Source organism: Falco rusticolus, chromosome 8 (assembly GCF_015220075.1).
Source record: "Falco rusticolus isolate bFalRus1 chromosome 8, bFalRus1.pri, whole genome shotgun sequence".
Lineage (NCBI taxonomy): Eukaryota > Metazoa > Chordata > Aves > Falconiformes > Falconidae > Falco > Falco rusticolus.
Genome location: NC_051194.1, coordinates 16475977 through 16498781, shown reverse-complemented (window position 1 = coordinate 16498781; position 22805 = coordinate 16475977). Strand labels below are relative to the sequence as shown.

Here is a 22805-nt window from a genome sequence, read left to right as displayed (position 1 = left end):
AGCTTTACATCTCTCCTAATCAATCTGTATCAGGTTATTTTGATGAAAACATGATCTTACTGTCAAGACCAAAATATTCACTGTCTTTTCCACAAAACCACTATTTAAATTTTTAAAAGTGATTTGGGAATGCTGGCAAATAGAGTTGTTGACATCACAAACAAATAGATACTGCTAACATTCACATCTCCTTATATTTTGTTTCTTTTGCAAGACTATGATTTTTTTTTTCAGTAGTAACGTACAAATTACTTTCCTTGGAATCAGACTCAAGGTTCCTGCGGATTCTTAAGTGAGGAACCACATTATCGCTACTAACAGTAACACAAACAAAACAGAACTCCTACACGCGATGGATCAAAAGGAGGAGTGTGTAGTATCAGCATTAGAAGATGGATGAGTAAACCAGAGGTGGGAAAAGGCATATTACTGTGCAAACACAGCAATTTCGAAAGCTTCACTGGGGGGCTGGGATGCACCCCCTCCAAAAAAAAATCAACCAGAAAGCAGAAATAACACACTGCTCCTTTTCCTTGCCACGTAAAGTTATGTTCATCAAGTTGTATGGGAAATAGAATAAAACTTGTCTTCTTCCATTCAGAACAGAGCATTAATGTAAAATATTTAATCATTATTTTGTTACAGCTTCTGTCAAGTGAGATTGTACTTAAATTCATTTTATTTTTAAGATGACTGTCCTGCTAATAAAAAAGACTAGACTGATAGCCCCAGAATCCGATATTTGCCATTTATTCTCAGAATACGAGTAGCACTGAAAGATTCCCCAAGTGGTCCAGCTTCACTCCTACTCTGAAGAAATTGCTCTTTTATCATTGTCTATTCTGGAAAAACAATATACCTCAGCTAAAATAATGGTAAAATGTGACTCAGCACTGAGTGTGGGCAAAGGGTATCATACCTGATATCCTGCCAACAACAACTGGATTTACTTAAAGTCATGGGCTTGCTTGCCCCTGAGCCTTCTCAGAGCTGGGGAATGCTGATTTCTATTTCCCCTCTGCTCGGCCTACAGGAAGAAAAGAAGTGCAGAAACAACTGCACCTCTCCAAGGAGCAGTGTTTCCCCAGCAAACAGCCTGAAACACAATGCTTTGCCCCACAGGGACAATAATTTGGGGTTCTGAAATGAAGATGGATAGATAAGGTTGTGCTGGGAGAGCAAGCCCTGCATCCTAAAAGACCGGAGGAAGATTTTAATTGCTTGGTAGCACACAAGGCTACAGCCCTCTTCTTGCATAAAGTTACCCGGGAAAATCAAACTAGCTGGGGAACTAGTGCTTAGGTGGAGCAGGACAGTGAGAAAAACACTGACACACAAATCCCCAAAGCTTAGCTGACTCATATTAAGTTTTAATAGGCTATCAGAACCCATCTTAAACAGCATACTGATCTACTTCATTAAAATGACTAACAAAATCTTAGTTATTCATAAATAAAAGTACTGAGATGTTAGCTAGAACAAATTATTTTGCCTACTGTAAGGGAAAACAATGTTAAAACAGTGCTCCAAATGTGCTGTGAACATATAGGATTCTTTGGAAAGCAAGTGTAGTGAATCTTGTGTTATCATTTCAGCACTGGGTGAAGAAGCTGCTTGATTATCAATAAACTACCTGGAAATAGGCATAAATTGTCTATCGTGCTTTGCTGTTTTAATAGGCATGGCATGTCTATCATACTTTACCACCTTGTGCTATGTTTTTCTTCTGAAACCCAAAGCTCTTCACTAGATCTAGTTATTACATTACTATTAAATGCCAGAATATAGAGACAGATACTACCCAAAACATACACTCAAAACCAGACCTAAGATCCATTTTTTACAGTAATGTAAAATATATACATTACTGAAACTCAATTTAGTCATCTAGAATGTAGGAATAATAACATTTACTTTCCCCACAGTAAAGTGCTTATAAACTATCTTAGCATTAAGTATAAGCATTAACATCTCAATTCTAGAAAACAGTGAATCATAGCCTTAACTTCAAGCATTATTTTTTTTAAAATGAATAAATAATTTCATTGGACAGGAAATAAAACTTTTGTCTGCCTTTTCAATTCCTCCAACTATCATTCCTTCCCAGAAGCTATTTTAGCCTATTTACAGAAAGATCAAGTCCTTTCTTTTTGGCTCCTCTGTGCTAGAATTAATCAGAAGCAGCATGATTCCATGTTTAATTTCAATCACAGCAGCTATTCCTTTACAAATAAATAAAACTTACAAAATTTTTATTGCTCCTAAATAAGATGCTCACTTTTTCTTAAGGAATTTAAAATTTAGAATACTGGCTTCTACACAAACTCTTGTTTAATTAAGAGAACACCACAGATTATGTGTTTTCCCTCAGTAAAATCCAAGTGCATAATTAATACTGCATTTTCTTGAAAGACACCAGCAATATCTGGGTCATCTAGAGATGTCCAGACGGGCAAGAATTAAAATGCCCATAAGGAAATACAATTTGCTGGGGGAGGAAGAAAAAAATAAAATGCTATGATTAAAAGAAATCTGTCAACCCTAACTTCAACCACAGAGGCAAGTGCTAGGAGGTGGTACGTTAAATTCCTTTTGTAGACCTGGGATTACAAACTTTGTTTCCATTTAAGTTGAAAAAGCTGGCTATCAATTTTCTAGCCAGATTTACTAAGAGGATAGCAGAATTTAGCCCCATCTGTTAGTCCTTGGCTGGGACACTAGTGCTATTTGTTTTCCTAGCATGGCATCCCAGCCAATTTCTGACTTGCAAGCTCATACAACAGATTGATGGTGCCAGAGAGACACTGTGAAGTGGTGCCTGCACCACTGCCAAGGGCAGGGAAGAAATGGATGGTCAAATCCAGATGATCCTACATTAAGAGAAGAAGAAGTGAAAAATCTGCACTGCCCCCCTGCCTCCCCCCTTACTCCATGTTCGCAGGAGATTGCATCTAACCTTCAGCCAGCCAAACAGAGAGAAAACTTTCCTTTAAAGCTTTAGAGGTGTCTAAGAATACTTTCAGCTGCAGTTTTGCCCGCTGGTTTTAAAACAAACCTTACTGTCAAAATAAGAGTTAGAGGGATTCTTCCCAACTTCATAACTGGGGACAAACTGCTTTGCCCTAAATGGCTTCTGCCTAAGGACTTTCTCTAGTGCCCTCCTTCACAAAAACATACACAGGCAACAGCAGTTTCCTGCAGACCCAGCTTATCTGTAGATCTGTTGGGAGAGTCTAGATTTAGTGCTCAATGAACCTTAGGTATGCTCTAGTAAAACTTACGCAAATTGCTGCACTGGAACTACAGCCAACCCTGTAGCAACAATGGGTCTAAGTCACATTTCTCATTATAAAAGAGTATAATTTTGTAATTAATTATCAGTGTTGGTGGCGAATATGTACTAGAGTACTCCAAAACATTGCACACTTTGAGAAACTGAATTTCAGCAAAGAAAATGAAGGTATTTCCAGTTACTGCCTCAGCTATTTTTGTAAATGTCTCCCTTGCTGCAGAAAAGCCTACACAACCTATGATTAATTTTCACATTCCCAACTTTATGTACAGGTGCATTTCCAACAAACATCAGAAAGATACACATGGTATATTTTCAAGAATGGGCCTAGGGTGAAATTCTGACAAATGCATAAACTAAGCAACCTAAAAAATAGGGGAAATATTGTCATTGTTTCTGTCAATTTATAGTAATATTATTTTAGTAAGACATATGTACATAGTCTTTTGTGTTGTAAGTGCATCTAGTAACACAACAGAAAGCAGCGAAAGAGATCAGTATAATATATATGTGGTAATCTGTTCAATTTGTAGGCATCTATACATATAAACACAAACAATAAGCAGACTAGAGACATGTATAATATAATTCACTCTACTACAAATTTGGCCTTTCCATAATCTACAGCCCAAACTCTATTATAAGCTTGCCATTTCAATCCAGACCTTTGACTTTCAAGAAAATGCTTTAGGGAAGAACTCTGTTTATATTTAGAAAAAGCTTTAAAAGGTAAAACTATCATAGAATAATATTATCTTTATCTTACCACACTAGTCAGAGAGTTCAAACTGAAATGGCATTTTATACTAAGGAATAATGTCTCAATTTGTAAATGGCATGCAGGACAACTAAATTACTGAAAACCGGGGGTAATAATTGCAAGACTTCCAGTTCCTGAGCTGATAAAGGGAATATTTTCATGAAGGTGACACATATGGGTTTTGAAGGCCCCCCCCAGTCCCCAGCTGGCTGATAGGTAACAGCTTACTATAGACTGAACACATGCTGAATAGTGCACATGCATGTTGATGGAAAACATATTTCACAAAAAGATACGCCAGCAAAAGAGGGTAGGAAGAAGCTCACAGCTCTACAGGATGAGGAGAAAGCATCTAGGACTTTGTATTTTCCTTCAGCCAAAAAAGGACATGATTGTGCTTAAACTTCCAGCTCAGGGAAACAAAGTTTCAGCTATCTTCCACATGACTGTATGCCTTCACCAGTACCAACCAGTACCTGTGTGCCTAACCCTTACGGCTGAGACTAGCTAAACAATGACTGTTCAAAAGAATCAACTTACTTTCAAAGCCTTCCTCCTGCCCTCTGATCAAACCTGTGAATGTTTCACCTTAAGATTTTCATGAGCAACCTTACTGTGCAAAGTAAGACCGAATCACTGCCACCTCCCAAACCCGGTATCTTACCCCTCGGTACCTGAGGCTTGTTTTGCCTCATGAGAAATACAAAAGTCCTTTGTATGTAAAAAAAGAGGGATTTGGGGTCTCACAGTAAAACTGAGTAAGAAAACTTGCAAATTTTGGCTAAAAGTATCCACACAGAAATTTCCTGGTGCTCTGCTGTGTTGAGTGATTCACCCATGTGTCAAACCCCTGAATACTGAACTTAGGAAACTGCTTTGTACAACTATATATATATATTTAAAAAAAAAAAAAAAAAAGATTCAAAAATCATGACTATACTAAAGAAAGAAGCCAGGTACGCAGCTTATGTGATCATTACCTCTTTTTCAAACTACTCTGAGGTTGTCAGAGTATACAAGTTGTAGCACACAGCAGAAGCTGGTAATGGAGAGCACTTGAAATCTGCTGAAAGTATGTAAAGGACAGCTGACAGCTGAAAAAAAAAAAAAATCCATGTGTTAAGAGACCTAGAATTCCCAAGCTTTGGGCCCTGAGCTTTGGTTTGGACCTTTCCATCAGGAAAAGCTAAGACCTGTGCTCAAAATAAGGCTCCATATTCAAAAGGTAAAAAATAGGATGGATTTTATGAAGTCAGTCCAAGGCCATGTGCTGTCCCTTCCCTGGGAAATGTCGGAGTGCACACTGGTCACAGGTACAGGGCAAAGGCTTCCACCATGTGAACTGGCAGCCCAAGGCTCTGGCCATAGAGCTGCCAGTGCCTGGCAGGGGAGGATCTGTAGCACAATCCACAACCTGCAGATCGTTCTTTTCCCGTGTCACTGGGGCCCTTGAAAAAGATGCTGCCAGAATGAGCGCAGGGACTGCATGGATTGCTCTAGCAGGCTGCACCTGCCCAATGACCCAGACCTCAGCTGTGCTGTACTGTACTGGGGACCACCCATCAGCAAAACACTTGGGTCAGAAATGGAGGTTGGGATGTGGACAGCTTTGAAACTGGTATCCAGGAATTCAAAACCGGTCAATTCCATGCTAAATATATGTTCCTCAGATCATGGAAACCACACTCAAATGTGAACGTTTTCAAATGCACCCAAAAGCAAAGCAAAGCAAATTCCCACTCTTTCTGTTTACCTGCTGTGTGTCTAGTATTCCAAGAGTTTCAAATCAATGGTAAGCAAATTGCACCGCATTTAAAAGCCTTTTTCTGTTCTCACTGTTTACAGTTTTCTACGGGTAAATATGGGAGAAAAGACGAATGATTTATGAATACTCACTTTAAAAAGTTCAGCAACATATTAAAACAATACTTCATTGCATGGTGAAATAGAGTTAAGCAGACTATTTTCACAGTGATGTTTATAGCAAGAACATGCATAGACTTTTGACTGGAAAAAAGTAAAAAAATCTAAAGCTGAAGAGAACTGCCTGTATTAGATGTTGTTAAACCTTTATTTGTCCCAGAGCAAAAGATAAAACTCATTCTGTCAGAGAGCCATATAAAATCTAAGAGATGAAAATCACAGCTTTTCAACCTCAGCAGTTTTGCTTTACAAATATTCTATGATGAGACTGAGTGAAACCCTTCACCAAAGTACATCCTGAAAACCAGTACTATTTCCAGTCTCGCTGTTAATATCAGAGTAGGCAGCGCTGAGCAAATGACTGAAAACCAATCAAGTAGCAAGATGCATCTTGCTGTTTTCTTGAATGTTTATAAATTCACTGCTTTCAGTAACAGTAACACACATCCTTAGCTACAGGCCTAATTGGCAGCACTTGCCCGTGGCTGCTTAGGCAATTACAGTGACCCAGGCGTGCAAGCAAATAACGAGTCCCTGAATTGACTAAGGAGTGTCAGAACGACAGAAGAAAAATTGGTTAAGGGAGCACATCAGCAGCTGTATGTGCATCCTCAGGTGGTGCTCAAGGAGAATGTATATTTTAATTTGTAGCCCATTTGCTGCAAAAGGATAGAGGTTTAAGATACGCCATGGAGTACAATATGGCAATCCAAGCAAAGGAAAGGAAAACAACTTTTCTGTATTTCTGAGAACAAATAGCTGTCTCCACCATCACATCATTGTTTTACTATTACCAGCTAATACAACAGCAGACAGAAAGTGCAGCTGCGGTCCACAGAATATTTGGCATTTCAGACCGAAGCATAATCCCTCATGTAATGAAAAACCGATTTCTATTTCTGCATCCTCGCTACTCTTCATACTGAAGAGGCTTGCGTCTGTCTCCCATTTATTGAAGCTTATTCTTCATCTAGACAGCCTGGTCTGGTTTGTATTAGAAATTAGGTTTTAAATCACTGTTTTTCTATTATTTATTTGAGGATTTTCAGTAAGCCTCCAGAGGTGCAGGAAATTTTTTTTTGTTGAAAAAGACCCTCATATTCTTAATGAACAAGCCCCCAAACCTTGACCCATGTTAGAGAACATTGACATTTATTCTGGCTGTAAAGACAATAACATTATTTTAAGAGTTAAAATGACATAACAATGTTAAAAAAAAAAAAAAGAAAGAAAAAAAGAAAAAGAAGAAGTTAAAACTTGCCATGCGAAAGTAAGACTTATCAGATCCCTGAGCTTTTCTTAATGAGCAGGCTCCATTATGGGCTCTTCTTTCTTTTTTCTCATGTGGTTGGAGTTTTGCATTTCAGTGATTAATGGAGTCTCAAGATGCAGAAGGGGACATACATGAAGAAAGAAATAACAGGTGAAATAAACTTTTGGCTCAATAAATCTTACAGGCCTAAATTGCATCTCTTCTCTTTATGCTCTCTGCTGCCTTGTGGCCAGTTTTAACACAATTGTCTATTTTTAGGTCCCAGCTCTGCACCACATTCTTACAAACACGTACAGTTCTCTCCTTGGAAAAGACCTTATATGATATAGGCACGCTAACCCATTACTGCAGAGGTAAATGGGACTACAGTGTTGTATTGCCTTTCTCTGGTAACTGTTAGCATGCCTGCTGTGAAACTATTTAACTTCTATTTCACTTGATTTTGCATTTACCACAGACCAGCAAAGATGTCATAAGTTCATATCTACCCTTATATTACCTTGAGACACTTGCTATGCACTCCCAAGACTTTTCCAGCATCTATTAATTTTCTCAGCATATCAAGAACTATTTTCCTCTCCTTTAAAGACTTTTCATAACTGAACACAGAAATCCTCTAGCAATAGTACGTTTTGATGGAAGAAGTATCTCTTCTGCAAACAAAACGTTACCCTCACAAGTCGAATTCAGTGAGGACTGATTTCAACCACCAGGAGCAAAACCTGAGTTTGCTGATAAACCGCAAGCCTTGGATCAGACTAGCTCCCCTAGAACTACACATGGGTTTCATGGTTTCCATATTTAGGAGGCATAGCTGTAGCACTAATTTCCTGATTAAAATTTGAAAATTTGTAATGTTGTTCTTCTGACTACACAGAATATTCCAGCTACGCTGCCAAATCTTTTGATAGTAGCAGCTTGGCTTTGCACTTGCTGTTGGTACAACAGTGCTCAAGCTGGTTTACGCAGCCAAACTGGGATACTGAGACTCAGCAGTTCATGCCTTGGCTCCTGCTGAAGGAGACGTGGATAGGGCCTTCTGATAATCTCCTGCCTTCTTCAAAGAACTCTTCAGCCTCCGATTACTATATTAGCTATGTGCAGTCATCTGCATCTTACAGAAAGTAGGAAGTCTCTTGCAGGAGAAATAAATACACTGCAAAGAGAAGATACAAACATACAAAACATAAAACGTCACTGCAAGAATAGTGCAGTACATTCAGACCTAAGCAAAACAACCTTTAGCATCCAGGTACAAGCAGCACATATGCAATAGACTGATTGACCTTTCAAAGAGTCTTGCCTAATGCAGGTCAATTCCCGCAAGGCAAATAAAGTGCTGCAGAAACAGCACAGCAAATGGGGAACCTATTCCGCCACACTGGCATTAGTATGTGAACACATCTTCTACTCTGTGGCTTTCTTCAGAAAGTATTTAGTAAGAAGAATGTTGGAAGAAATCAGCTGATCAACCAACCAGCAAATTAAAAAAAGCTTAAAATTAAATTAACTGCAGCACTGTTATGCATTATGTATATTACCTTTTAAAAATTAAACAGAACACAGGGGGATAACTCTGGCCATTCCAGAGAAGAAAACAAACTAAACCCAGAGCATATTTAAAGTTTTAGGTAAGGTTCTGCAAGATCAACATAAGAGAATGAAATTCCTTTTGTGTTTAGAAGCTATATTAATACAAATGCTTGTCTTTTCTAGTAATTACTTAGTAATAGCCAAGATAAACACATTAACAGTGTCTAATAATCACACAGTAGAGCTCAATAGTGATTCTCTCATTATCAAATCTGCTCAACATACAAGCCAAAACATGATTTTTCTAACCAACTACATTCTTCATTTTGGCATTGTAATTCAAGCTTCTGATGTCAGAAAAATGAGGAATGAAGTAGGACAGAATTCCCTGAATATTAAGAAAGTATACATGCATCTGTCAAAAAAGGAACCTCTCCTTCCTACACCCCTTAATCTGGTACATAAAATAGGCTTTGGCTCACCTATCCCCATCATGGTCAAATTCTGTTGTGGAAAACAAACACTCACTCATACTCAGTCAAAGGACTACATATCTTAAGGGTTTAGCATGCATTCAGGCAGAAATGCCTCAAGTCACTAGAAATGGGAATAACTCATTGCAGTTACACAAACTGGGGACTGACTGGCTGGGGAGTCGCTCTGCATCAAAGGCCCTGGGGTCGCAGTGGACTGAGCACTAAACATGAGCCAGCAACATGCCCTGGCAGCAAACAAGGCCAGCAGTATCCCAGGCTGCAGGAACAGAAGCACGGCCAGAAGACTGGGGAAGATGACTATTCCCATCTGCTTTGCACTCATTAGTCTGCTTCTAGGACAATGCATGCAGGTTTGGGCCTTTCAGTGCAACAAAGGCATCGATAAACCAGAGCAAGTCCAGCAGATGCCACCAGGATGGTTTGGGGCTGGAGCACTTGCGCTGGGAGGAGGGGCTCATGAAGTTGGGTTTATGGAGCCTGGGGGAGAAATAGCTGTGGGGGGCTTCAAAGCAGCCTACTCATACCTGCAGGTCATCAAGAAGATAAAGCCAGGCTCTTCACACCGGTACATGGCAAAAGGAGGACAGACAATATATATTGAAGCAAGGTTCAAGACATAACGAAGTACTTTTTCCCCATGAGGGCAATCAAGCAGTGGAACAGGTTGCCCAGGAAGGTGGTGCAATCTCTGTCCTTGGAGGTCTTCAAGACCACACTGGACTTCAGAGATGATTCAGGTTTGAGCAGAAGACAGAGATCTCCAGAAGTCCCTTCCAACCTGAATTATCCTATAAACCTGTAAACATAAATCTGGAATGCAAATTTGTCCCAGGGATCAGGCAGGCTGTCATGGAAGACACTGTTTTTCCTGATTTTAACTGCAAGGCTATCATGTAAGGCATTAATAACAAGGCACAACACCCCATGAATATGGCGTGCTATTCAGATGCACTGACCTTGGCAAGGCAACAACTTTATTACTGGACATACAGAACACATAAGATAGCTGGATTTTTTTTTTATCCAACTAGTGACATGAGCAGGTGGCTCAAAGCATGGTGCTTCAAGACTACGTAGAATTAAAGCCTGAATAGGCAGAAGCTGAAATGAATCTGAAAACTGTTTCATAAACAGTTTTTTTAATTACTGAAAGAAGATAATCTCACCATGTTATATTATATGGTGAGCAAAGTTTTCTGTCATTTTGTAGTGATGTGTCATTTCTCTTCCTAGTGTTCAACTTCTTTTGCTCCATAATTTCTGTAGTCTGTTACCCTGTCTTATTATTTTCACAACTTGAATTTAATTCCCACTTTTATATTTTTTCTTCCTGCAAGTTCCTTGAATATTCTCTTCTTTCTTTAGTATGCTTAAGTTTTCTTTATTTGGGTTTTTTTTCATGGCTTTCATAATAGTGTTGTCAGAGCTGCATTACCCACACTTAGAAAATCCATGTCACATCTTTCAATCTGCTATTACCCCACTGAGCAACAGTTATATTCCTAAAGGCAAACATGTACTTCTACACTTAAATGAATAAAATCCAGAAGTGTGTTAAATGCAAAACAGCACAGTGAGTTAACAAAGAAGCACAGCAACAAATAATGAATATAAATGAATCCATAAACTATCAACTGGTGATCTCAATATAAATAGCTGCTAACAGAGCAATGTCTCCCTAGACAGAAATGAGACATTTTACACTGATATTGAACATTGACTTTTCAGGGAGAATGACCACAGTTTTATTTGATAGGTATCTCTGACTTGGCATCATATTAGCAAAATTTAATCTTCAATATCCCTTATGCTCACCCTTCCCCTGAAAAATGGTCTCATCTCAGTATGTTGGGCTAGGTTATAAAGCATGTCTCACTAAAGTATCTCAAAGCTTTTTCTTCATTTTCTCCCCTGACTTGCTGCTAGACTTGTTTTGCATCTTCTTATCTCTGCTATCTCTTTGCCCTGACAAGACTTCATACCTGTGATTCTGGGATTAAAACCTAGACTAAAAAAAATTAAAATAAAAATCATAATATTCAGTATTTGCACTGATGAAAGTGAGAATAGGCGCCGTTGCACAGCCATTATGAAAGCCAGGGTATTTTCTAGTTTGTGCATGGTAGGACAATGACAATGCATGTGAAGCACAGCATGTACTTCACAACTGGAGCTGGGGGAGGAGGAGCAGAAGCACCTCCAAGGAAGCCATTCTTGCAGGTTTGAGTAGAAAAAGCCCAAACCTGTACTGTATAAATAATAATTGTACTAAACTACTAATTTTATACACACTAAAATTTCCAGGTTAGCCATTGCTACCCTATTACATCACATTGCTCATTTTTGTGATGCTAACCTCTACCACACGACATGTTTTGAGCAGTGCATCATCAGATAATATAGCTAGCATCAGCCAGGCAGTGATGTTACTTGACTCAAGTTCACAGCAATATATTTTAACAGCTTCTGGGGAGCACTACCAGCATCTGTGAAAAGTGTTTTCTCAACCCATCCTAGATTGTGTTGTGCATTAATATGCGTTAAAAAACACATAAAAATGTGTCCCCCCAAACACAACACCAATAATACACCCCAAAAGAAAACATACTCTTGTGCCTCCTGTTTCTTTCCAAGGTTTCAGAGTAAGTTTGTTCAGCGTTGTAGCTAAACAGAAATGGGTTTCCATTTCAAGTGCTAAGCACGTGATAGCACTTTGTGTGTTATGGAAACATTAGCCTCAGTCTAGTTTCAAGTGCTGAGGTTTACGGTATGAAAATCCTCAGCAAAGTCAAAGAGAATGGAACAGGCTGATCATGCTGCCCTTTCACACTGAAAGACGGCTTCTTCCATTAGCTCCGAGAGCTCTGCTAGGCAAAACGATAGGTACACTGGGCTTTCTGAGAACAAATCTGTAAATCAAGCATTTCTCTTTGACTCAGGAAAAGCACAGGCAAACTATACCTCAGTAACTTCACATAAAAGTCCTCCCGTTCTTTGTGGCATTATGCATATACAGCAGCTGGAGCACTTTGTCTTTAGGAAAATTATTTCCTTTGCTGAAGGAATCTCTCACAGCTTTGAACTGTGAAGCAGGACACTTGCTAGGCTGGAAAGCCACATCTAAAGTTCCTGGAGCCAGGCTCCACAATTCCCAGCACTAGTGCATAGTTTTCTTATGGAATGGGGACAGATGCTCTTCCCTGAAAGGCTCAAAGCCTCTCTTCTCAGCAGTAGCGGCAGACAAGCTTACTGAGTTACTTCTCCTCTTTTCTCTCTCAGATTGACTGATATAAGTCAATAAGAATCACTGAATGTGTGACATTTAGAATATGACAGGCACATTCTAAAATTTAATTATTGCCCCTTAACTGACACCTATTTTCAATGCAAATTTAAGAACAGAACCTTCTGTCATCAGCTAATCTTGCAAGACACAGAGCTCCCTCGGTTTACATTGATTTCGAGTGAATCTGATAGCAGTGACTGGCAGCCAGATGACCTCTACCTCTCAGAGGTTCCATCTTTGCATGGCTTTCCCTTTTTTCAGTCTTGGTTTTCAAAATATCTGGCATATTTTATTTCAGTGAAGTGTGGACAAGACAAAGTCGGTGGTTTCCTGACTCTACAAGCCAAAAACAACAAATGCGACACAGGAAATCAAATGAAACTTAGGTTGCCATTTGTCAAAAACAACTCAGAAAAAATCAATTGATACATAAGTTATATACTTGAGCGAACCGTTTTGAGAATGCTGCTCTGTAGAATTACGGTAAAAAAGACAACTGGACTTATGAATGGAAGAAACTGCAACTATGAATTAGCAAGAAACTTCATACAAGCACTTAAATTAGCCAATACCTCAGTCATATGTGGGAATAAAGTAATTCAAGTTGATATCAACACCTGAAGAATACAATTTTATGCAGATGTGGTACATACACATATTTGATGCAGAATAAAGATGAGACTTCCACTTCCAAGTCTTAATAGTTTTCACAAACTCCATACATTTTATCGTTTGACTGTCACAGAAACTAATACTTTTGTGGGTATAAGATGCATAACCAAATAAATTAACTGTTTATTTGCCTATCTGCCTTATGTTCTGTTCACAGCTATTTTTCAGGCTCTGATTTTAAATATATATAGGGAATAAAATAAATTTTTAAAAAAGACATTTTCATTTTCTTAATTAACTGCCAGACCCTTTGGCAATTCAGCCTTTTCTATAGCACAGAAATGAATGTATAATTTTAAGTTTAGGCAGAAAACCTTGTGCCTTTAAAGCCAAATAACACTGAAAAATAGATGTGTAATAATGTTTTCATGTGCAACATATGCACTAAAAACGTAGTGCAAGCATATTCTTTCTGTCATTTTCCTTTTATTTTTCCTTTATCTTCTTGCACATGATAGGAGTAGATAAAATAGTATCAAGTACTCGAATAGTTATCAGTATGAGTCTCAAGATACTATTTTTTTTCCAAGGGAAATTCTAAATACTTTAAATTACAACATTTTTAATATACTGACATGTTGATGGTCAAATGTTCTTTGATGCTCAGAGTTAGATTGGCAGAAATCAGAGCAGTGTAAAGGCTTACAAAAATGCGGTATTTAAGTTTGGCAGCAATTACTTTGTGAAAAACACAAGGTGACTTTTTTCTTTCCTTCTTTCTTATTTTCTGTTTTTTCCCCCTCTTCAAGTTTGGCATGAATCTAAGAGCTAAAAACTCACTTAACATGACAAATGCTTTCATCACTCCCTTAACCCCTTAAGTGAATACTGACAAAGACAGTATGTGTGGTATATGCTTTCCTTTTGACACTTTATAAATTACTTTCTTGTAACTGGGTTTTGCCACCACTCCAATGTCTTCAGGATGTCCTAATTTGAATGGCTGGTTCTACATTCTTTATATGTCACCCCTGGATAATAGGAATAACTCCTGGGCTTTGTGAAATGACGTATGTCTCAGGATTGTCGACAATTGTATTTACGTACTGCATGCTGGAATTTACCAAAACATTGTGCAATACTAGCAACATATGCTCTGCATTGCATTTCCACGTGGCTACTGAAGAAACAGGGGAGAAGTGATAAACCTGGCATTAAATAAGCATTCTGTATACAGTGTAAGAAAAAATTTAACTGCAGTGATTTTTTCCTGTTTTCTGCTGTCAAAAATAGTATAACACTCAGCCACAGAAACATCTTAAAAAGCTCTTTTTCATGAAAACAATCTGAGAATTTTTTTGCCTATGTCTATCCCTTTAACAAATAACCCCAAATTTACTTGACTTGTTTTCAGCCTGGTGACTGATGTGTGTCAAATTTTCTGCAGAAACTCCATCAGGGTAAAGGAATTCAGGTATAGAACAGTACATCTAAGATGGTAAACCGCACCCATACAAAACCAAGCATATTTTGCACATACACATGCCACAACACAGCAGACCAGTGCCACCCAGACCTGTAGGAATTTTTCCCGGACATCAGCCAGGGTAAGTTTCAGAGGAAGATTTTGGAAAATCCGATACAATGGTACTGTCTGCTCTATAAAGGAAAAGGCTACGTAAACAGCCAAACTTTGATGACATTTTGCTGTTTAAACCATCAGTCTACACGTATCTTAAAAAAGAAAAGAAACTCCAAGTTTTCCTTCTAACAAGGCATATTATAATTATTTTGACAAATGTTTTAACTTCTGAAAATCTCAGTAGTATCTTTATTTAACATTAACTATGTAGTGTGGCAAAGTTCCAAAGGTTATTATGCACTGTGAATTTATTTTTAAAGCTTTAAACATGCTGCCCTTTCATTTCATTCACTGTATTTTTATTTTTTTGTGTTATCAGAAAGGCAACAGCAACACCTAAATGATTTTTAAAATATTTATTATTTTCTATCTCTTATGATAATTTTCTTGCTTGTCTCTTTAAATGGCCCATTATTAGAATTTTTTTTCATGCCACCCCATAATCTTTGGCAGCCCTCTGAAAGTCCCATGTTTAAATGTGTAGACAGCAAGTTTTCAGTGATCTATCCCTATCAATTCCCCCATCTCTTTTATTATGGGACAATTCATTTAGAAATCCTGAAGACTATGAGAACTTCAGAGCATTCTTTCAATATAATTTACCTTATACTGGCAGGGATTGCCTTTTTCATTTAGTCCTGCAATAATCTTAATTAGCATTGATATGGTCATCTTCACACAGCCTAGATGTATTGACAGACCTAAGCAGCAGAATCATTTGCTGCAAATTTTGATGACTTTTTCTGTAACTATTACTTTTAACTAACGTATCCCCAGTGATAAAACCTCTGCTATGGTGGAGAGCAAGAAATACTCTCTGTGGATGGCAGAAAACCATCATCAGCACCTTTAAAGCCTCTCCTAAGCCTGAAGATCTGACAGCAAAATACATCAGGAGGAGTTACTGCAATATGGGGTATTGCCCTTCCTCCTGCATGTCTTGGGGGAACTTAACATCTTTCTTCGTCCCAAGACTGCCAGCTCTCCTGGTAGATTAACAGCTCTCACTTTCCCACTGTCTCAATGATTAGGACAGAACTGGGATTTCGGTCTGATCTGAACATTATTCTGGTCACCTGTGTTGAAAACAGAAAAACATTTTTCCTCCTGACAGAGCAAGACAGTTACTTTGTCTTCACAGCAGTTCAGGGAGTAGTAGGTCAGGAGCTCCAAAAGAGCTGCAGAAGAGCGGGACAGCCGCTATTTTGCATTGCTGCTCCTTCCCCATGAGAAAGGATATTTAGTTTTCCCAGGACTCAAGTTCTGCACATACCCAGAAGTTAATCCTCCAGAGAACTGCAGAACAAGGAAAGGTGCTTCAGGTTGTAGTTGTTTTGGGGGGGTTTTGGCTAGGGGTTTTTTTGTGTGTGTGTCTGTGTTTTTTAGCACCTTAAGTTGTGCTTTCGGAAGACAGCAAGTCCCAGCACTTTGATGGGTGGATGAGCTTATAGCTGATGGCCTTATGCCTGCTCTTTGTCATGTGGAATGAATCATACGAGATTTCCTGAGAGTGAGGGAATTAAATTAACGAATGGCCTAACCAAAGCACATCCCTTTTATCTTTCTGTTGTTCTCATGCACCTAAGGCAATGCAACTACTTTTTAGTTTTCTTTTGTTTTCTCCTTTTTCCATTGCTTTAAATTATGATCACAGTGGATCCATCAAATTTATTCACAGGATTAATTGCACCTATTCTCTGGTTTTGACAGCTACTCTTCAATATACTTATTCTTTACTGTGTATGGCACGAAGCTTGTCAGGTAGCTTATTATTTAATCCTTGAACCAACACTCTCTTCCTAAAACCTGCTTTCCTGTGTTCCTAGCCAACTCTATTGTGCTCATCATTCTTTAGTCAGGAAAGAAGACATCAAAAAACTTCTGTCAAAATGTATCACGTCATTACTTGAGATGATAGATCATTCATCAATTATTAAGGGTCGATGCATTGGCTGACATTCACTCTTGTCTTAGTGTATGAAAGTGTATCAAGAAATAACCATGTTGCAAAGCTTTGCTTTAGATTACAGTAACCTAAATACCAAGGAAAAATACATTTCATAATCCATCACTTCAAAGTTATGTGCATGATTAAAATATTCAACTTGCAGTATATCATTTCCCGTGTGCATAATCACTCAAACAGAAAGCTGTTGTATGATAACTGTCAAGTTCAATAAATCATGTGCTTTCCAATGTTTTTACTTATATATCAAACTAAGCCTGTTATTCTTCTGAGGTCTCCTGCAGGAGAAATACTGAAGGATAGTTAGCTCTGAGCACTGAGTATGCTGGGATGTAGGCCTGGCCTAAAGAGACAGCAGCATTAAAGTAGCCAGTCAGCTCTCTCTTACTACTGTATACATTAATTACATATGAAAGCTCATTAGTATGAAAAATGGGGTTTCCTTAGAAAACACTGCCTATCCTGTTAAATCAGATTATATGGGACACCCCCCCCCCCCAAAAAAAAAAAACCAAACAACCAAACAACCTAAAAAATTATTCTCTTCAGACGCAGAGAATAGGGAGAGAATTCAGTACATCATATATAGGTCTTTTGAGAACTATATATGAGAACAGTTTCAGAAACAAACTAAACACCACACAGAATAGGTCTGGAAAGTATTAACAGAAAATATCGACAAGCTACCATAATTTTGCCATTTACTCAGAGAAGACAGAGAGTTTGTGCAGCATGTCATTGCCACCAACTTATCGTTGAAGCCACTGTAAATGGTGCAAAATGCACAGCTAGCTGTGTAGGCACTTTGGAAAACCTCCAAAACAACAGACAAGGAGGGGGGAGGGGGGCATGTGGGAATCAGAAATTAACTAAAATTAAGAAAGACTAAATAACAGAAGCATGTTAAAAAAATATTGAAAAACCACAGAAAGAATTAGGACATGGTGTGGCCAGTACTAATATATTAATCACAGGAAATAAGTACAACATTTAGTTCCCATTCTAAATTTGTTCTTAGAAAATTCTGAGAACCTGTGGAATATGGAAAACAGCAGCCCACAAAATGGAATTACCTAACTATTTTGATCTAAAACCACCTGGAATTTAGGCAGACAGACAGATATAGACCGAGACTTATTAATCAAAATGCTTTTGTGGTTTTTATCCAAAGGCAGCATGTGATGGTAATATTTGAATTCAAATGTCAGTACCTTCTGTTACTTATATGGATGCACCACCTATCACAGGGTTTTTTCCAAATATTTTTTAAACATATGATAGTGCATCAAAAAATCATTATCACCTTCTGTTTGGACCATAAGAAATGCATATCTGACACCTAAAGTTAACAATGCACATTGAGAATCTTGAATTGATTTCTTGCTTCCACTGCTCTTATGACAGTGAACGGGACCTGAACATTTTATTTTTTCTCATTACTCAATACGAGGAATAATAATTTTCTTTGCTCATTAAGAGCATAAATCTGTGAAAGAGATTGACCATCCTTTTTTTTCTGCTGAATTTTTTTTTTTTGCTGACATAGCCATGTGATTTGACAGAGAAAACACAGCCTTACCTATGAAATATGCTAGCAGGATGGCAAGCAGGACTGCAGCGGCAATTGCAGATAAAGCAGCACATTTCCAGCTACAATACTTGGAGGGTTTTTTCAGCTTGAACGCATTCCTGGAGAATGTATTTCTAGGTAACAGTCTGGGAGGTGGAGTATAAACTGTTCCTGAGGTCAACGGGTAACCAGGGGAAGAACTACTGAACAGTGGAGTAGTTCCAGAAGACGTCTTAAACAAGAAATGCCTGAAAAACACAAAATGGAACATAGTTGAAAATGGCAAGAACTGTAGTTAAGGAAGAATATATACTATTCCTATTCCATTCCAGCTGCCATAGCGTGTTAAATTCAACCAAAAGGAAAAAGGATTTTTTTTACGAAGAAACAGGGAGATGAAAATTCTCATAGTCTTTTTTCTACCAGAGCTTAACAACCATCACTAAAACACAGTGTCAGGACATCTGTTTCATCCTTTCTGTAATTAGATAGAACTTAACCAGATAGTAGCTAAAACACCAGCACAACTGATGGAGTGTCTTTGAGCACGTTGAGACTGCACCTGTGAGAAGTGCGAGCAGTGTAGTATCAGAGGTGACATTGCTATCACTTCCTTTTGGCCTGTGTTTGATGAGGACAAAGCAACTAATGCCACTACAAAATACCTGTAACATTTATTAGTATAACAAAACACTTAACTTTACAAGAAAATATCCTTTCTCAGTTCACAGGTTTACATGATTTCCCTGTGGGATTCACTACCCAACAAATATTCTAAGAAGAAAATAAAAATTATAAGTCTCATTATTGCTCTTGGAAAAAGCTGCCAGCAAAAAGCATTGAGAACATATAGAACAAAACCCATAGTCCTGTAAGAAAAGATCTTGCCAGTATTATAATTAATCATTATTCTTTTGATGGTACACAGGTTTGGTTTGAACAACTAAGACAAATGCCAAAAGGATACGACTCAGCGGGGGAAAAAAAAAAAAGGAAAAAAAAAATAATACTTCAACTGCCCAAACATTTGTTAAGAAGAAAATAAGGGACAAAGTATACACCTAACAAAATCTCACAAAATGCTGCCAACACTTTGCAGACAGAAGAACTGGAGAAAGCAAACGAGAACACCAGCTTCACTGGATTAACTCCTCACTGTCAGGAGGAACTGTCTACAAGCGTGTTCCCAGTAAATGATCCAAAGGGAAGCACAGCATAACAACCGTGGCCTTCAGGAAGGCCAATTTGGTTTTAGACAAACACGCTTTAGAGATCCGTTCCATATCCTGCCCCTTCACCATCTCTGAGAAACAGGTACTTCTCGAAATCAATGAGAATGAAAATACTCAGTGATCTCCAAACTCAAAGCAATATCCTAAAATAAGCCAAGTTGTACTTCAGATGTAAAAATGTTTTACATTTTGATTCAGATCAGAATCCAGTACGACACTCTAACCACCTGTTAGAACTTTAGAATCAATTTCAGTCACTGTTTATTACAGCAATGATTTGGAAGTTTGAAACTGAAATGTGTTTCCTAAGTACATTTTCATCATGCATATGCATACTTCCAAGCACAGAGTTTACTGTATACTTATTATATGGCATAATTGAAGTGATTTTAAAGAGTATTAAAGCATTTGTTGTGGAGTAAAACCCAGAGCACAATAAATTGCTTACAATTTGCATAAAGGTAGAAGACAGCAAAAGGAAGGCTGGCTAGGTCCCCCAGTTCTATGATTAAACATTCACATTTGAATAGAGACTCTGAAATTATGTTTGTTTGGGTTTTTAATGCAGTCATTAATAAACTATGAATGAACATGAAAAAAAAGAATTTGTTTGACACTGCCTTTATTTTTCTTTTTTGGTTTTAAACCCCACATGACTTTGTACATCCCTTACAACAGGGATCAGGATGTAGTTTGTTTCAGAAAATATTTCAGTCTCCTAAGATAGTGGTAGTATTGCCTCTCACAACTTTTTCTTTGTGCTTTGGACACTGCAGAAAAAAACTTCAGACATACGTACACAGTCAGAAGAGACTTTCAAAGCCCAGCTATCTCATGCAGATTAATTATGTGGTTTTGTTTTGTTTTTATAATGCAGTATTTGTAAAGCAAAGAAAGAAGTAGAATAAAAAGGTAATATTTCAACCAGTGACTGAACAGAAACATTCTGCCCTTCTTTTTTCCTTATGAGTGAGGCTCGTTAAGACATTAGAATTGCTTGTTTTCTGCATGTTGTACATGATCTATGAGAAAACACAGCAAAGGCAAATGCGGAAAGGGTTTCCCCCTCCAAACTGCCCAGCCTAAAAAAACACACCTTCCAGTTACAAGAAAGCAAGAAATAATGAAAGTCTGATTTCACCAACACTTTACTTTAAATGTTTGTTTACTTTACAACAGTTTAGTTAAAGTAACTGTTGGGAAAATGATGTTACCAGGCTGGTTGTGTTAGGCTAGGTCTACTGGCACGTCTATTCCTTTTGACTGGGTAAAGCTTGATTAACACTCATTAGCAGAAGCAGAAACTTTCTGCTTGCTCTCTGGTGTTGGGAACGCAATACCACTTCCATGAGAGGAACTAGGGACTGAAGCGACACGGAGCATGTGGGAGGGAGGGAGATCTGGGGAGACCAAGGCAGTCAGAAGGCTCGGCTCTCCCGTTCAGGCTAACTCTGCGTCTGCCTCAGCCCAGCAGCCCCTTCTCCCAAATCCCTGTGGCGTGAGGAGCCCTTGCAGGTTCGGACCTAAGTCCACAACAAACATTTCTTACAGTTCTTTCCTTTTTCCTGCTCAAAAGCAGATCTTACAGAATCAAACTGGAAATTGCGGTCCTTGGCACCATCTTTATCTGAAATGTCAAGGTTTTTAAACCCAGGAATTTGATGTCCTCTTTAGCTGAGAAGGCAGCTACAGTACCAACAGAAATTTTAATATAAAGCATTGTTAAAGTAAACTCCAATATATACTGAAACTCTGCTCCTGTTAAAATTGAATTAATGAATATCTAGATACGTTTTAATAGAACATGTCAATCATATGCTGTTTCATGTGAGAACAAAAAAAAGTAGGAGAAAAGAAGTTTCACTGTGATCCACTTTGAGGTCCATACAGTATAGAAAGAAAACAAGATACTTATCCATGCAAACATCACCTCTGTTGCATTATTAAAACTGATCAGAACTTGATAGAACACAAAAAGGCTGATTGAAATGGATACATGGAATGGTGTCATTCCCAAAGCAAAAAAGAAGAAAATAACATATAAATAAACTGAATTTTGTCACACCTGCGAGTCCTGCCCATGTATTTTGAAAGCTGGAAATTTATTGTCTCCATATGAGCGTTTCTGACAAATTGCAACTATTGGAAGATAGCACAGTATCTTAAAGTACAGAAATCCTGCCTGCAAAAGTTTTAAAAATATATTTAACTAAAGATATGTTAAATATCCACCAAGCCATTTTGGAAAATTGCATTTGAAAGTTGGAGACTGGATTAGCAGAAATACCTTAAGTTATAGTAAAGCGCACCAGGAAGACTGAGGATGTAACAAAATACTTGGACCCCCAGAAATTTAAGTCTAGATTCAGCTCTAATGGAAATAAATTGACTTGTCTCAACTCTATTCCTAAACCCAATGATCTATAGCTATATTTTTACGTGGGATTTGACATGCTCTGTTACAACCAATTGTCTGTGGGCCCAACCTGCACAAAGAGAACATGATCATTTATCAACATTAATTACAGTCTCGCAGCAGTAAGACTGGGAGGTATTGTACAATGACTTCTTATGAAAAGAAATTATCTTATTTGTACCCATTCACTTAATTTCAAATGCATTCCATATTAGAATTAAAAACACCTGTATATTCTCGTGTCTTACCTGTTCACCTATAAAACACTATTAAGAAAAACATATTTTCTACCTCACAATTAGCATAATTTGACTTAGATCGGAACCCAATTTATATTTTGAAAACATGGGAGTAAATTTGCCAAGTCTCAGCCCAGTCTCCCTAATTTCTGTGCCTTATGAAGACATCTGTACGCTGGAAAATTACAAAAAATGATTGTCAGTATATGACGACTCAGTAATTTAAGTGTCCATGAAAGCTATGGAAGGAGCTTGCAAGCTGCTCACAGCAAATGAGTTAACCCTGTAGCTCGCTCAGTGCTCTCCTCCAGCACTCCGCAGCTTTCTGCAGCGGGCTGTCAGACGTGTCCCCCTTTGTTTTAAGCAGCGTGTGCTGCTGATGTGCTGGGTCACAGACGGGGACCTCATCACTGATGCCAGAAGAAAGGTGACATCTGTGAAAGTTGAGCTTGTGAGAGGACATTTGTACACAGGTCTGTGGGCTAATGGTAAATGGAAAAAGCTGTATTTTGCTTTCCTCATTAATTCAGGGCTCTCTCTATAGCATTTATTTCCCCCCAGGTC

At 38.2% G+C, this 22805-nt stretch overlaps 1 protein-coding gene across 3 annotated transcripts in view; it reads right to left on the bottom strand.

Annotated features, from left to right (window-relative positions):
• The window catches only part of TENM2 (teneurin transmembrane protein 2), a 698113-nt gene that overhangs the window by 154411 nt on the left and 520897 nt on the right, over positions 1 to 22805 (bottom strand). For all 3 annotated transcript variants that reach the window (XM_037398907.1, XM_037398909.1, XM_037398910.1), the window contains exon 8: positions 18364 to 18602. In XM_037398907.1, coding sequence (XP_037254804.1) covers positions 18364 to 18602 — 239 coding nt within the window. The remainder of the gene's footprint in view (positions 1 to 18363; positions 18603 to 22805) is intronic.